The sequence below is a fragment of the Tiliqua scincoides genome, chromosome 1 (genome assembly GCF_035046505.1).
Source record: "Tiliqua scincoides isolate rTilSci1 chromosome 1, rTilSci1.hap2, whole genome shotgun sequence".
Taxonomy (NCBI): domain Eukaryota; kingdom Metazoa; phylum Chordata; class Lepidosauria; order Squamata; family Scincidae; genus Tiliqua; species Tiliqua scincoides.
Window position 1 is genome coordinate 301,642,559 of NC_089821.1, and position 13,390 is coordinate 301,655,948.

The 13,390-nt window shown below is 39.3% G+C and overlaps 1 protein-coding gene across 5 annotated transcripts in view; it reads right to left on the reverse strand.

The window, feature by feature from the left end:
* Positions 1 to 13,390, reverse strand: part of CDC42BPB (CDC42 binding protein kinase beta) — a 132,868-nt gene that overhangs the window by 75,507 nt on the left and 43,971 nt on the right. For all 5 annotated transcript variants that reach the window (XM_066629280.1, XM_066629272.1, XM_066629264.1 and 2 more), the window contains exons 3-6: positions 9,113 to 9,196; positions 7,064 to 7,159; positions 5,362 to 5,510; positions 768 to 861 (exon numbers count right to left, since the gene is read on the reverse strand). In XM_066629280.1, the coding sequence (XP_066485377.1) occupies positions 768 to 861; positions 5,362 to 5,510; positions 7,064 to 7,159; positions 9,113 to 9,196 (423 nt within the window). The remainder of the gene's footprint in view (positions 1 to 767; positions 862 to 5,361; positions 5,511 to 7,063; positions 7,160 to 9,112; positions 9,197 to 13,390) is intronic.

Consider the following 13,390-nt stretch of genomic DNA (forward strand, 5'->3'; position numbering starts at 1 on the left):
CATAGAGGATTGCAGGTATAAACAGATTTTGAATTGTTTGCATGTGAAGCAGCAAGGCATTAAATTATCTGTTCTCATATTATCACAAGGTGTACAATGCATAGAAGTGTTCAAGATAAAATTATAAATCATGAAATACTGTCATGCTGTATCTCCACAAATCTAATATTTCTGTCCTAGCCCAAATATTTAAAATACTGGGCTCTCCAAATGAATAGAGGTTTACACAGAGCAACTACAGGTGCGCGCCACTTAACAATGGGGATATGCTCTCTGATCCCAGTTGTTATGCAATTAGGTCATTAGGTGAACAGTCAGTCCAATCTATTGCCTTTGTTGTGTAAACAGATACTCCCTGCCAGACACTAGTTGGTTGCACAGGCTACTATGCACAGGTAACCTATGACAGGTTACAAGTCATAGTAGGTATGTGCAAGTTTTTGGTTTTAGAGGCAAGATGCCTCTAATTGTCAGATGCAGGGGAGGGCACTGGGATGCAGATTGTGTCTGTTGTCTTGTGTGCTCCCTGGGACTTTGGTGGGCCACTGTGAGATACAGAAAGCTGGACTAGATGGGCCTTTGGCCTGATCCAGCAGGGCTCTTATGTTCTTATCTACTGGAAATCGATTGCCTCATTAAGAACCTCTTTATTGTGCTTTGACCACTATCATATATGCAGTCCATTAAGTGAACGTTGTTAAGCAGCAGACACCTGTATACTATAAGAGTTTTAACTTAACTCAGCTAAAAATTGTACAAATACATACGGTGCCATCCTCACTCATCTTCAAACATGATCCAAAGTCTGCTAGTCGTATGTGGCCATTCACGTCCAACAAAACATTGTCAGGCTTTATGTCTCTAATTTTAAAGAGAAACAATACTACTATAATAAATTGTTGGATTAAACGATACGACTTTCACACAGTACATACATTAGGTCATATCAAAAGGCTTTACAAATTTTGTTAAGAAATGAACCATATATTTTATTCCACTGATGCACTCCATTTTCTTGGCTATAAATGTTGGGTACATACTTCACTACAATTCTGCAAAAGTATTGGGGATTTAAAGATGGGTATATGCCAAACAACACTGTACTTCAGATGTTTCTTCATTCAAAGTAAAACTGTGAAGAGCTGTTAAGGCAAATTAGGATGTCAGATACACAGTACTCAGAACTATCAAATACATATTTCGCTGCTGTGGTAGAACTACATAGGTGCACTCGCTAACAAAAATATGAGATGGCAACAATTCGCATATAAATGTATGCAAGATAGAGCAACACAAAAGCAGACTGCTAGAGGTTAAAAGATATTCTTTTAAAAATATGTCAGCAAAATATCAAATGAAATTTCAACAATACAAACATGATAGAAACATCAAAACCATAGCATTCAGCAATTTATGGAACCGTTTTCATGCACTGATAAATGGCTTTATCCTGATATAGTATTTTCTTCCTCTAAAATCAGGTAAGTATGGCATAAATTCCACTGTATTAAATATAATGTGCTTATTTGGCACACAGTGGGCCCTCTGTGTCCATGGGAGATTGGTTCCAGGTTCCGTCCTCCGCGGATACCAAAATCCATGGATGTTGGAGTCCCAGATAAAGGTGGCATAAACGTAACTTAGGGTACCACAATATTTTATTTTGAGGTTGTGCTCAATGAAACGTGGGGAAGCATCTGCAGTAGTTCAAAGCTGTGGCTGCTGAGCCTATGGATAAGGAGGGCCCACTGTAGATTACCTTTTGAAAAGGTAAAGAGAGCTTTACAAAAACTGCTGGCCTTCACTATTTCTCTACATGCCATCGTTCACAGCAACTAGGAAGAGTTTAGGGACACCAGCATGCACGTGCGTGCAGGCTTACAAGAATGCACATGCTTTGATTTACAATTCTAATGTGTTCCATTTACCACTTATATTGCTGTGATTCAATCAATGCATTTTAACAATGCATTATAAACTACAACAGGTTATGATCTACCTATGGACAGGTGGAACAGACATCTTGGTAATAAAACTGTGCATTCTAAATTTGGTTAGCAATAAAGCTGACTGTTCAAAGGCATAAAAGCAGACTATAGTTACATGCAACTAAATATGCAAAATATCCATGGCCTGGCTATCGCAGTTCTTCATATACTCTGAATGGTTTTCATGGTTTCAAGAAACCAAGTGCACTTCATGCCTGCACACATAAAAGAACATTCAATTTATCACAATTTCTGTTCTGTTCACTTTCTGAACAGGTGAGGCACAGTGACCTTTGACCCTAGACTGTAAGTCACTGAATAGCCCAGAAAAGTATAAGCAGAGTACTAAGAATTAGTTTAATACTATAGATTGATTTTAGAAACAAATGCTTAAAGGCCACACTGCTACAGCATAAAGGGGAAAAGGAGTTTTATTTAAACATCATAGTTAGTCTCACAGAGAACAGGACAAGTTGCTTGAATAAAAATTATTTTTAGAAGCTGCTTGCTGAAAGAAGTTGCACACATTGGAGTTTAGAAAGGGAGTAGCAAAGATAAGACTTCTTGGCAGACGCACAGGGCTGGCCAAGGTTATCACATGCCAGGTGCCAAAACTCACTTGTTTATTCTCCTAAGTTTTCAAAAAGGGAAAAACAAAGAATATATTTAGTCTTTGCTTTAAAAGTGTAACCAACATATATGAAACATATAGTAGTGGTAGTTATTAAAAGTAAGTCTTAAATAACTAAAATGCTTGATTTTAGAAAAGAATAAAACTAGACAAAGAGTTTAACATTCCAGACATCCTTATCTTAATTGGCAAGGATGCTCTTGACAGACACCTGCAGTTTAGAACATTAGTTAGATAACCAGGGCCATCCTTACCATCCTTAAGAAAGTCTTTGTATGAATAGCAACTGAGATAAGAGAGGGGGGCTGGTGCACAGTTGCCTCAAACAGCTTGCCTGACATGTAATGTCTGAAGTAATTAGTTTGAAGGTAAATAAGACAAGCGTTTGTTAAACAGAAATCACATATGCAGAGTACTATTTGGCTTGTTTTATGTTAAAATATATGAAAAGTCACTTATATACACCATTACAGAGCCCTCAATACATGTACTCAAAGTAACTAATCACAATAGTTATATAGAATTATACAGTAAAACTGTTAAAAGGAAGTTTAATAGACTCTGGTTCACACAGGTTTGCAGAGGGCCCACAGGGAATATACTAAAACCAGGAGAAGAGATAAGATGAGTGGCACAAGTAAGGCCATGCTAATTAAGAAGGGTTTGAAAGGAATATTTGTCAATAAATAGGTTAGAAGTTCTGCCAAATTAAGGTCTTCACACCCGTGTTTGTGTGTTCTCTTTAATGAGGATAGTATGAAAGCCTATTTTCTCAAAGAGGTCCCTAGTTAGATTGATAAAAGTGAGTGAGGGTCAGTGCTGGATGGAATAATGTTACAGCGAACCCTACTGGTTTTGGAAACTTTTGGAAACTGTGTAATTTTGGCAAAGTTTTAAGATGAAAACCCACCTGTATGTAAATAAGAGCCAAACAATGGTTTTGCTCACTTGTTGCCCACCTATTTTCCATCTTGTATGTAAATGGTATCTTATCTACATCCTATTAAGAATTAGCCCCATTTATGATGTCAAACTTTCAGCGAATGAGAAGTCTAGATTTTCAGACAAAGGATTATGTGGTATAAAGGTTAAGGACCAGTGTTCAGATGGGGTCCATGCTTTGGACATGAGTCCCGTGGACCAATTATTGAATTATTGTATACAATTCAATAAAAGCCTGTGAACCTTCATCCCTGTGTACCGAGTCATTCTGAGTTGCTTATCTGAGTGGCTGTTTGGCCTTGTAACACAGGAAGCATAAGTTATGGAACAAGATTCCTGCACTAAACCACTTTTCTGTCAAATAAAAGGAAAAGCACCATTATAACATGCAAAACTGGTACCAAGATATGTATCTTTAACTTAACCAACTTCCAAATTATACTGAGACCATCAACATATATTTCACTTAACATTTTGTTTATCACAGGTTCTTCTGGAGCAAGCATTCCAGGACCAACCCAACAAAAGAAATGTACAAAACTTACTTTGTCTTCCATTTCCTCCCAAGTATAACAGGAAGGAAAGTGATTAACTATTGCAGAGCCTCAAACAGGAATTAATACTGTTAAAGCTTTGTTTGCACATGCCCTCTGCAATAACCATAATGTTAGAAGTCCCAGAAACAGACTAAGAGACAGTAATTCTGTTTCCCCCACCACTATATTTAATACAATTAAATCGGAAACATTATCTTAGACAGCTGTGTTATTGAAGTTTTTCAGATAGTTTTACTATTCTTGTCTGCATAGAAAAAAATAACTTAATTCCAATTTTCTACCTATTTCAAATAGAGACCAAGTCATAAGGTTATTTCCTGGTAGAGGTAATTTAGAAGTTATGTTGAGCAATATAAAAAGTACTATAATGTACAAATTATTGGTATATTATAATTGGTTAAACACAACTGCCTCCCCCACTATCACAAAGTGATTTTTTACAATTCATAGACAGCAATGTGGAAGTTTGTTCTGTAGAAGAATCTAAAATACATTGATCTGCAGGGCAGCCACAGAGTAGCAGAGCAGACTAGATTTTTTAATGGTGCTGTTTTGCATGGTAAGTCCAGAACATCAGTCCATGTTCACCCACTTCCTAAGAAAAAAATTCATTCTGACACTGGCAGTGGTGTAAAAGGACAAACACGTAACCAATGACTGCATAGTGATCATCTTACGAATGGCTGGCACAATTTTTTTTTAAATGACAAATAGATATTTAAATTTTTTTAAATATACAAATGGTGTGAAAAAATATACACGGTTGACCTGGAATACAGGGTAGTGGGGCAGGGAAGAGGATAAAATCAATGACAGAATGAGAGTAAAACCACTGTTAGGCATGTCTAGCAGAACTGCCAACTGAGAGGAAAGCAGGGCGAACTGCAGCAATACCTGCTTTTTATGTATACAATCTTAGGAGACCTTTCACATTTTTGTAATTTTTAAAACATAAATCATTTCAGTATTATCTATGCCCTCCCTGGTAGCCTTCTAGCAAGAGCTTTTTTCCCCGATTACACGCCTTAAGTTTTTTTCTGTTGCTTTACCCTTCTGTTTGGTTTTTGTGTTCTGCTGCCTGCCTTTATTGTCTATACTTATGGTTGCATTTTTATTTATTTTTTAATGATTGTGTTTTAATATATGTTTGTAAGCCAGCTCAGGGGTCTCCACTGGAGGAGGAAGAGTGAAATATAGATGCGTTAAATAATAAATACATTTCACAGCAACACAGATCCTTTACCTGTGCACATAATGTAGCTGATGTATGGAATGTATAGCAAGCACCATTTCACCAATGTAGAATCGGGCCATGTCTTCAGGAAGCTTGTCTTCAAACTTGCTAAGTAGTGTTAACAAATCGCCACCCACATAGTAGTCCATTACTAAATACTAAAAAGGAAAAAGAGAAGCCCAGAAAAAATACTGTATAGTATTGTAAAAATATTGTAAATCAATATACGTATAATTGAACCACAATTGATTGAATATAGCAACTATAGGACCAAAACACAAAAGATACACTTAAGTGACCTGGTTGATTTTATGGACCTTCTGCTTTTAAAGGCAAATTGCTTCTTATTTATTGTTAAGAACTGTAATGCTATAATAGTTTGACCACAATGGGAAGACAAATGCACCTCTCACTTCCTATATGCTTTCAAGTTTCTCAAGGGCAGATAGACACACCACAGATATCTATCCTGCCTGTTGCCTGCCTGGACTTGATGGAGGAAGGGTAGAATCGTTGCCACCAGAGATGACACGAGAAGGCCTCACTTCTCACCTTCTCCTTCAGCCTAAGGTAATTCACTGATCTAGGTATACCTCAGCACTGAAGCCTGTTGCTAGAGGACAGGTGCCAACTGATTTGGCAGTTCCTTGCTCTTGTGTCCATATGTCCTCACCCCTCAAGTATTTGGCTGAAACAGTCTGTCAGAGTGAATAGGCAAATTGCTTTTACCTTGTGTCTTTTACCAGACAGATAGGATGCTTTTAAAATAAAGACATTACGAGAGAGAGAAAAAGAGAGAGAGGACAAAACACAAAAATGGGGAAAGTGGATACTCATAGTCAGAGGCAGTATATGAGAAATGAAAACCCATTCTTCTAACTACGCATTCCCTGCTCAAAAACATACAATTATGCAAAATAAAGATGCTGTCTCTGTTCACGTGAAGTTGCTGACTCTAGGCTTTTCAAGCTAGTGTGCTAACTCTCAACCAACTCTTCTTTTTAATAGGATGCTGGATTTCTAACTTCACATACTGGCCAGCCCAAAGGTCTTTCCTAGCCTTGGCCAGATGGGCAAACACAACCTATGGACAGGTGTGACCAGAACCCAACAGGGTGTCACAGGTATCATTTTGTCTATTGCTCAAAAGGTGAAGCTGCCAGACAATTATGTCATTTTGCTGCCCCTTGCAATCTGGAGGTCTGAATTCACACAAATGGTTTCTTAGAATTCTATTTTAGTCTTCATTTTCCTAATGTACCAGGAAATTACAGTGAAATCAAAAAGTTCGCTCTCAAACCAGTTTGGCTACCCATTTTAGCAGCAATCTTGGGATCTTACATGAAGTGACACATGATGCTACTATGAACAGTAAATAAATAACTACGGAACAGACATTTAACTGAAAAATTGTCCACCTGATTAAATTAACTCTTGCTCATTATATTTAAAAGCAAACCAACATATCTACAGAGGAAAATAAAGTAAATTCGTATATGAATTATTCTGGGATTTTGTTTTTCTTCTAAACGAACAAGCATGTTAATACAGCAAGCAGCAACAATCTAAAACTCTGAAATTCCATAAGGTATTCAAGTGAGAACCCAAGTGTTAAGGCATAGTTTTTTAAACTACATACCTGCTACATTAAACTGCTCATACATACCAACTACATTAACTATATAAACTACATTAAACTGCTCATACATACCAAATAGTTTTCATCTTGAAAGGCATAGTGCAACGTAGTAATCCACTGACAATCTCCATTCACCAAAACATTTCTCTCCTCTCGGAAACAAGCGGTCTAAAAATGGGATGAGAGAGGAATTGTAAGAAATCTTCTATTTGTCTTGCATAAAAGATAGATGCAAACAATCATTGTGATTTACATACTTCATTGTAGAAAACGGGCAACACTCAAACATCTGATTGAGCAGTTCTCAATCACTCTGGTTTCCAGAGCTATTTATTCTCCTAAAAGGAGTCTCAGGAGTCCTGTGCACACATGATCAGTCATGGGGAGCCCCAGAGCGCCTGCTCGTGTGCAGAGTGGCACAGCACCAAGCTCAACACTGAATACTGGTGAAGATCGGGAACAGGAGAGGAATGTGGAAGGAGAGCCATGAACAGGGGAAGGCGGGAGAAATACACAAGCAAACCAGGAAGGGGGCAGGTGGGAATCACTTTTGGTGTGAAGGGGTCTCAAGGGAGACCATATAAGATGCAACTTATATGAATGAATGAAGGTCTTGCAATAACTCAATGCCTATAAAAGAACTTGCACAAAGCAAGCCGCTGCTGCATCACAGACATGACAAAGCAAGCAGTTGAGGGAACCCTTGCCCCACAGCTCACGCGAGAGGTCGAACAGTCGCCCTCGTGCTGAGAGCAGTTGTGTTGGGCCAGCAGTCTCCAGCAAGTCTCCAGAGGGCCAGAGGCTCACTGGAGACTGGGGGCTCCCTGTGGGCCAAACTGGGAGTCCCCAAGGGCCACAAGTGGCCCCTGGGCTGGGGTTTGGGCAACCCTGGTCTAGAGGAAGGAACTGATATGTGGAACCACTTCAGCACACACGTTGGTGGATGCCTGCAGATCTCTTAGTCAATGATGTCAGCACTGTATGGATACCAGCTGAGAAGATTTCAAGCGTTTGGTCTAATTAACTAGCTAGTTAATTAAATGGTTCAAGCAACTGCTTCTCTGTATATCATGTGTGTGAATTATACGTTGTTGGCAACCTTCAGTCTCAAAAGACTATGGTATATTATAGCATATGCATGCATTATAGCATAATTGACACTACAAGATACGTGTACATTTTCTTGAGACAACCTGTATATAAACTACTACCTTCCCTGTGGGTGGCTCTTGTCAGCATGCAAATCAGTCACTCAACTACCCAAGTTCACTATTTGTGCAGTATATAGATATTAAAAATATTTGTCAACAAAACAAGATATAAATGGTGAACATTCACTGAGTGTAATTCTACATTCAGTCAAAAACACCCAAGTCCAATAAAATGTAAGCACTGGACTAGTGTGAATTTTCATACTCAAAATTCTTAATTGCATTATTTTAATTAGTATTTTGCATGGTTTTTGTTATGTATGATCATAACTTAGACTTCTGTCAATGCATCCTTTATCCATTTATTCACTTTTTAATGCATATTCTATTAAAATAATTTGGTGATATTTTTTATGCTATGTGCTTATCTTTTCAAGGTATGAGAAATATTTACAGAAGTATTCTGAACCAAAATATCACACTTAATAATCAACAATGTCTTAGCACTTTCAAATACTTCTGAACTTTTTTTTGAAAATAAACCAAAATTTAACTATCCCCTTTGAAGATTTCATTTTTAAAAATACACAAATATCTATTCTTCATCTTTAATGTCTTTTGCATGTGGCTGTGTATATCATAGCAACCAAAATCTGAAGCCCCCATGTGGTCTTTAACTTGTCTTTACAGTAAACAAAAATCTAGCCAATATAATTCACAGTAAGAATTAGGGCAGACTGTCTGGTAAATGAATACACAGTAATGCCGAGAACAACAGATGCCTCTAAGGGACTGTCAGACTTGATTGTATTAAGCAGCTCACTTAAAATAAATAAAAATGAAGGTCCTATTTGCTTATTCAGTAATTCTTTCTAATCTGACAGAAGTTCACTGTGGGGGTTTTTTTCTAATCCCATTTAAAAAAATAAACATTACAAAAACTTCGTTGAACTGGAAATACTGTACTTACCTCTGCCCTTTTAAGCATTTCCCATTTATTTAGGATCTTCATTGCATAAATGCGCTCAGTGCATTTCATTTTAACAACTGCAACCTAGAATTTAAACACAATATATATAAATATAAAAACAATGACTAACATTTTGAAAAAAAAAACACTAGTTGCTGAAACTGCTAATAAAAGAAGCAATATGAATATCACCTACTATGTGACAACACAGAATGGAAAATTAAGTATGCTACTAATAGTTATTTTAAGACTTAAAAATTACTAATGAGTTAAATACATGTGTCAAATACACATGTGTAAAAAGCCTCGTGAATAACATTTGATGCAAAAGTTTGATCCAAATATTTTTGATTAAATCGATGGGGCTGCAAGATTCTGAAATCTGTACTATATGAAGATGTATGGAAAAAGAACAAGCAGCATTTGTAGACTGGTTCAATCTACCAATGAGAGAATTTGAGGCATGGCTGCTGTAAAAACAAAGAAGAAAAACCATACCTTATACATATCAGCAAAAAACTGACAAAAATTTACCATATGATAAAAACCATACACACACTGAATATTTTTTATCACATGCATACAACTCGTTACCATCATTAGACTATGAAACCTATGCAAATGGCATCTGCATACTTCAGCTACACAGGGAGACCCCCTTATCCATGGATCCTGTATCTGCAGATTCAGATTATCTACAGATAGGGTCCTGGGGCCTCTGCTTGTGTGCCCCCTACGGAAGTGAGAGTAGAGCTCCCCTCGTCTCCCGTCCTCTGAGCCCAGCAGATTGCTCTGCAGGTTGGGCTGTCACTGAAGATTGAGTAGGTTTGGTCAAAGCAACCCCACCAAAGTTCATATGTTACAGGAGTTACCTTATCTAGAAACCCCAGCCTGGAATTATGTTGAAACTGTGTATACCTGAGCCTTAAAACAAAATTGCATTAGCCCAGGGAATGCAACTGAGAAACTTCATGGAGAAACCAGAAGTTATGTTTTATAAACTGTTGGGCTCAGTCTGAGCCTGGCAGAGACGTAGAGGACCTTCTGTAGTTAAGGGGAGCAGATCCTTGGCTCTAGAGGGAGAGGGGAAGGTGTTCACCCGCATCTGCAGTTTCACTCAACCACAGCTAACTACAATCTATAATCTACAGCTACGATTACGATTATACAGCTATACATTGATTAGAAAAGTAGATTTTTTGCAAGGATTCCATGGTTCCCCTGACTGGTTCCTGTGGCTACCTTGGGAGCCACAGCTCTCAGTTTGGGAATCATTGATACAGTAGTACATGCCAACTGCTCACCCTTAGGTGGGAAAAGATTCTTTTCACTCAATCACACCTCTTGCCTACTGGGCACTTGAAGAAGGGACACATATTGCAGGCTGGAATTTGAGATGGGTACCAGCGCTTGACAAGTGTTGGAGTATAGTTGGGGATAGTTAAAAGAGTTTGAAAAAAAGCTGAAACACATGTCTGAGTAGGGTTGGAAATCATTAAAAAATTCTTAGGGTCAGGTATCAAATTTTTAATTACCCAGGATTACGGCATTTGTGGAAGGCATTTATTTTTATCAGCTCTAATGACCAGAGAACAAACCCAGGGACATTAGTCCTCAGATTTAGTCTAGCTAAGTAAGAAAGATCTTGTGTATATGATTTCAAGAAGGAGCAAAACACAGAAAAGGATTACAGACAGGTAACAAGCAGCCCAGAAACTTATTCTAGCCCTCAAACATTCCATTTTGGCTCCTAACACTGTCCTTAGAACCACCACAAAAATTACACTGACTTTCTAAGAGTCTCTGGCTTTTTCCTTAGAGGAAGTGACTGAGATGAGAAGAAGGTTCCATCAGTGCTTTTGTTGCTGCTTGTACAGAGGAAGAAAGATTCAAAAATCCTGTGTCTTGGCTTGCACAGGAAATCGGTCAGAGAGAAAACAGACATGGCTGGTCCATTCTCCCTAGCTCTATTCAAAAAATGGCCTCTATTCAAATTATCCACTAACCGAGGCTTAAAGAATGTCCTACTAACATTATAAGGCAGCTGTGAATATTTCATTGAAAAGAAAGATTGCTCTTAAAATGAAATGCATTTTAGAGACAGCCTGAGGGGGAAATCCTTCTGCTATGACCAACAGGCATCCTTCCTGGACTAATATGATCATTTCTCCTGAACTAAATTCATTTGGGGGATGAAAACACATCTTAAATCCTTGCAGCTGAAGGAAAAATCCACACTGCAGCAAATGCTAGCATCTTTCGTTAACAGTGGATGCATCAGATGATGAAGACTGCTTTGGGTGCTCTTCGGGGAGGAAAGCGGGATATAAATTGAGTAAATAAACCCATTTTCTGAAAAATTAAATCAGGAACAGAAGTAATGAAAGGTTCTTAAAAACAGTAAATAAAGGAATGAGGACACAATCCTACACACACTTACCTGAGAGTAAGTCCCACTGAACACAGTGGGAATTACTTATAAGTGCAGCTTACTATATATGATTGCACTGCAAAGCTACCTTTGCACTACTGCTAATGAACGCTTTGGGCATTTGCCTTGGCAAGAGAAAGGTGAGGTAAACACTTTTCAAATAAAGCAGGTTTGTCCAGTGAAAATTAATATGAATATTACTTATCTAGCCTGTAATTTGGGAATGCCAGTTTTCTCTATGTAATAATGTGTCTTACAATACCTTAAGATACCTTAGCACATTGGCCCATAAAACATTAAGTAAAGTTGTTAGAGAGTTTCACGGGGGGGGGGGGGGGAGACGAATGACGAACAAGGAACTGTCACTGGGCAAAATTTCCAAGAGTTTTAGGGAGGGGAATTATTGCAACATAGTGATTGTGGCAAATTTCCATTTTCTATACTATTGTACACCATATCCACTAGGCCACCACATTTTTATTTTAAACCTGGAATGCTCTGGAAACATTATGGCACAGTGAAGTATTATTCTCTAGTGCACTCAAAGAGCCATTTGGACCCATTTTCCGGAGGAAAAAAAACCTCAGGAGCCACAAAACCCTTTTGACATCTAAAATGAAGATAATACTGCATATATAGTTTTTTTTTTTTTACCTTTATGCTCTTATAGGTCCCATTTTTATAATGTAGCCCCCTCTTGTAGCTTTTAGTTAGTTTTGTCATATATTCTTGTCCTGTGTTTTCAGACACCTGGTCCTCTATGGTGTTTTGCCTGATTCCAAGTCCATTCTCTGCCTGGAGAATTATGCCCACTTTAAGCAAATTAGCTCCCCTTCTTTCCCCCAACAAATGACCCTGGTTCTGCCCTGTAGTCCTGCTGGACCCCACCTCCAGAGGTCCTCTCTCCTGCCAGCAGCCTCCCACCACTACAGCAGCCCCTTGGTCCTCAGCAGGTCTTGGGCACAGCAGCCACACTTCAAACTCCAGTGTCTCCAGCAGTTAGTCACAAAGTCAGTCAGAGTATCCAGGGCAGAGTCCAAAGTCAATAAGCCATGTCACAGTCCAAGATCAGATTCCACAGTAAGTCAGTCAAATCAGTCAGAGTATCCAAGTCAAAGTCAATAAGCCCAGTCAGTCACCACACCCCCTTCCTCAGGTGCCCCTTATATACCTGAGGGCCCTATTGCCTTCAAGTGGCTGCAGCTGTGCAGCACACTCTGCTGGATGCCCAGGCCTTACCCTTTAAAGGGGCCACTGCTGACACCACATCTACCTCCTCACCAGATCTTCCAGGATTCCAATACATATGGTGGTTATGACATCTGCTTATCTTACATGGATACTAAAGAACTCCCCCCACCTTCCAGAGGCACCCAACTGGAAGGAAAAAAGGACACAGAGGTGGGGAAGAGAAGAAGGGGGAGCAGCAACAGGCCAGCTTCTGCCCTGCCTGACTGCCCTCCCTCACTCAAGTTGCAACCCTCTCCACACTATCCTGGGAGTAAGCCCCATTGGCTACAATGGGACTTCTGAGCAGACAAGTTGGTTGGAGCTCTCAGGTTGCAGTCCTCTCCACACTTTCCTGGGAGAAAGCCTGACTACATTGAGTAGACCTGCATAGGAGGGGGGCTGAGGCTGCAGCCCTCCACACCTTCCTGGGAGGAAGCCTCACTGACTACAGTGGGGCTTACTTGTGAGTAGACCTGCACAGGAGGAGGCTGAGGCTACAGCCCTCCACACCTTCCTGGGAGTAGCCCAGGGACTACATCAGGGCTTACTCTTGGCTCCCACTCACCCATCCTTGGCCTTGAGCAGGTTCCAAGGCTGTCATCCCAGGCACCCTTTCC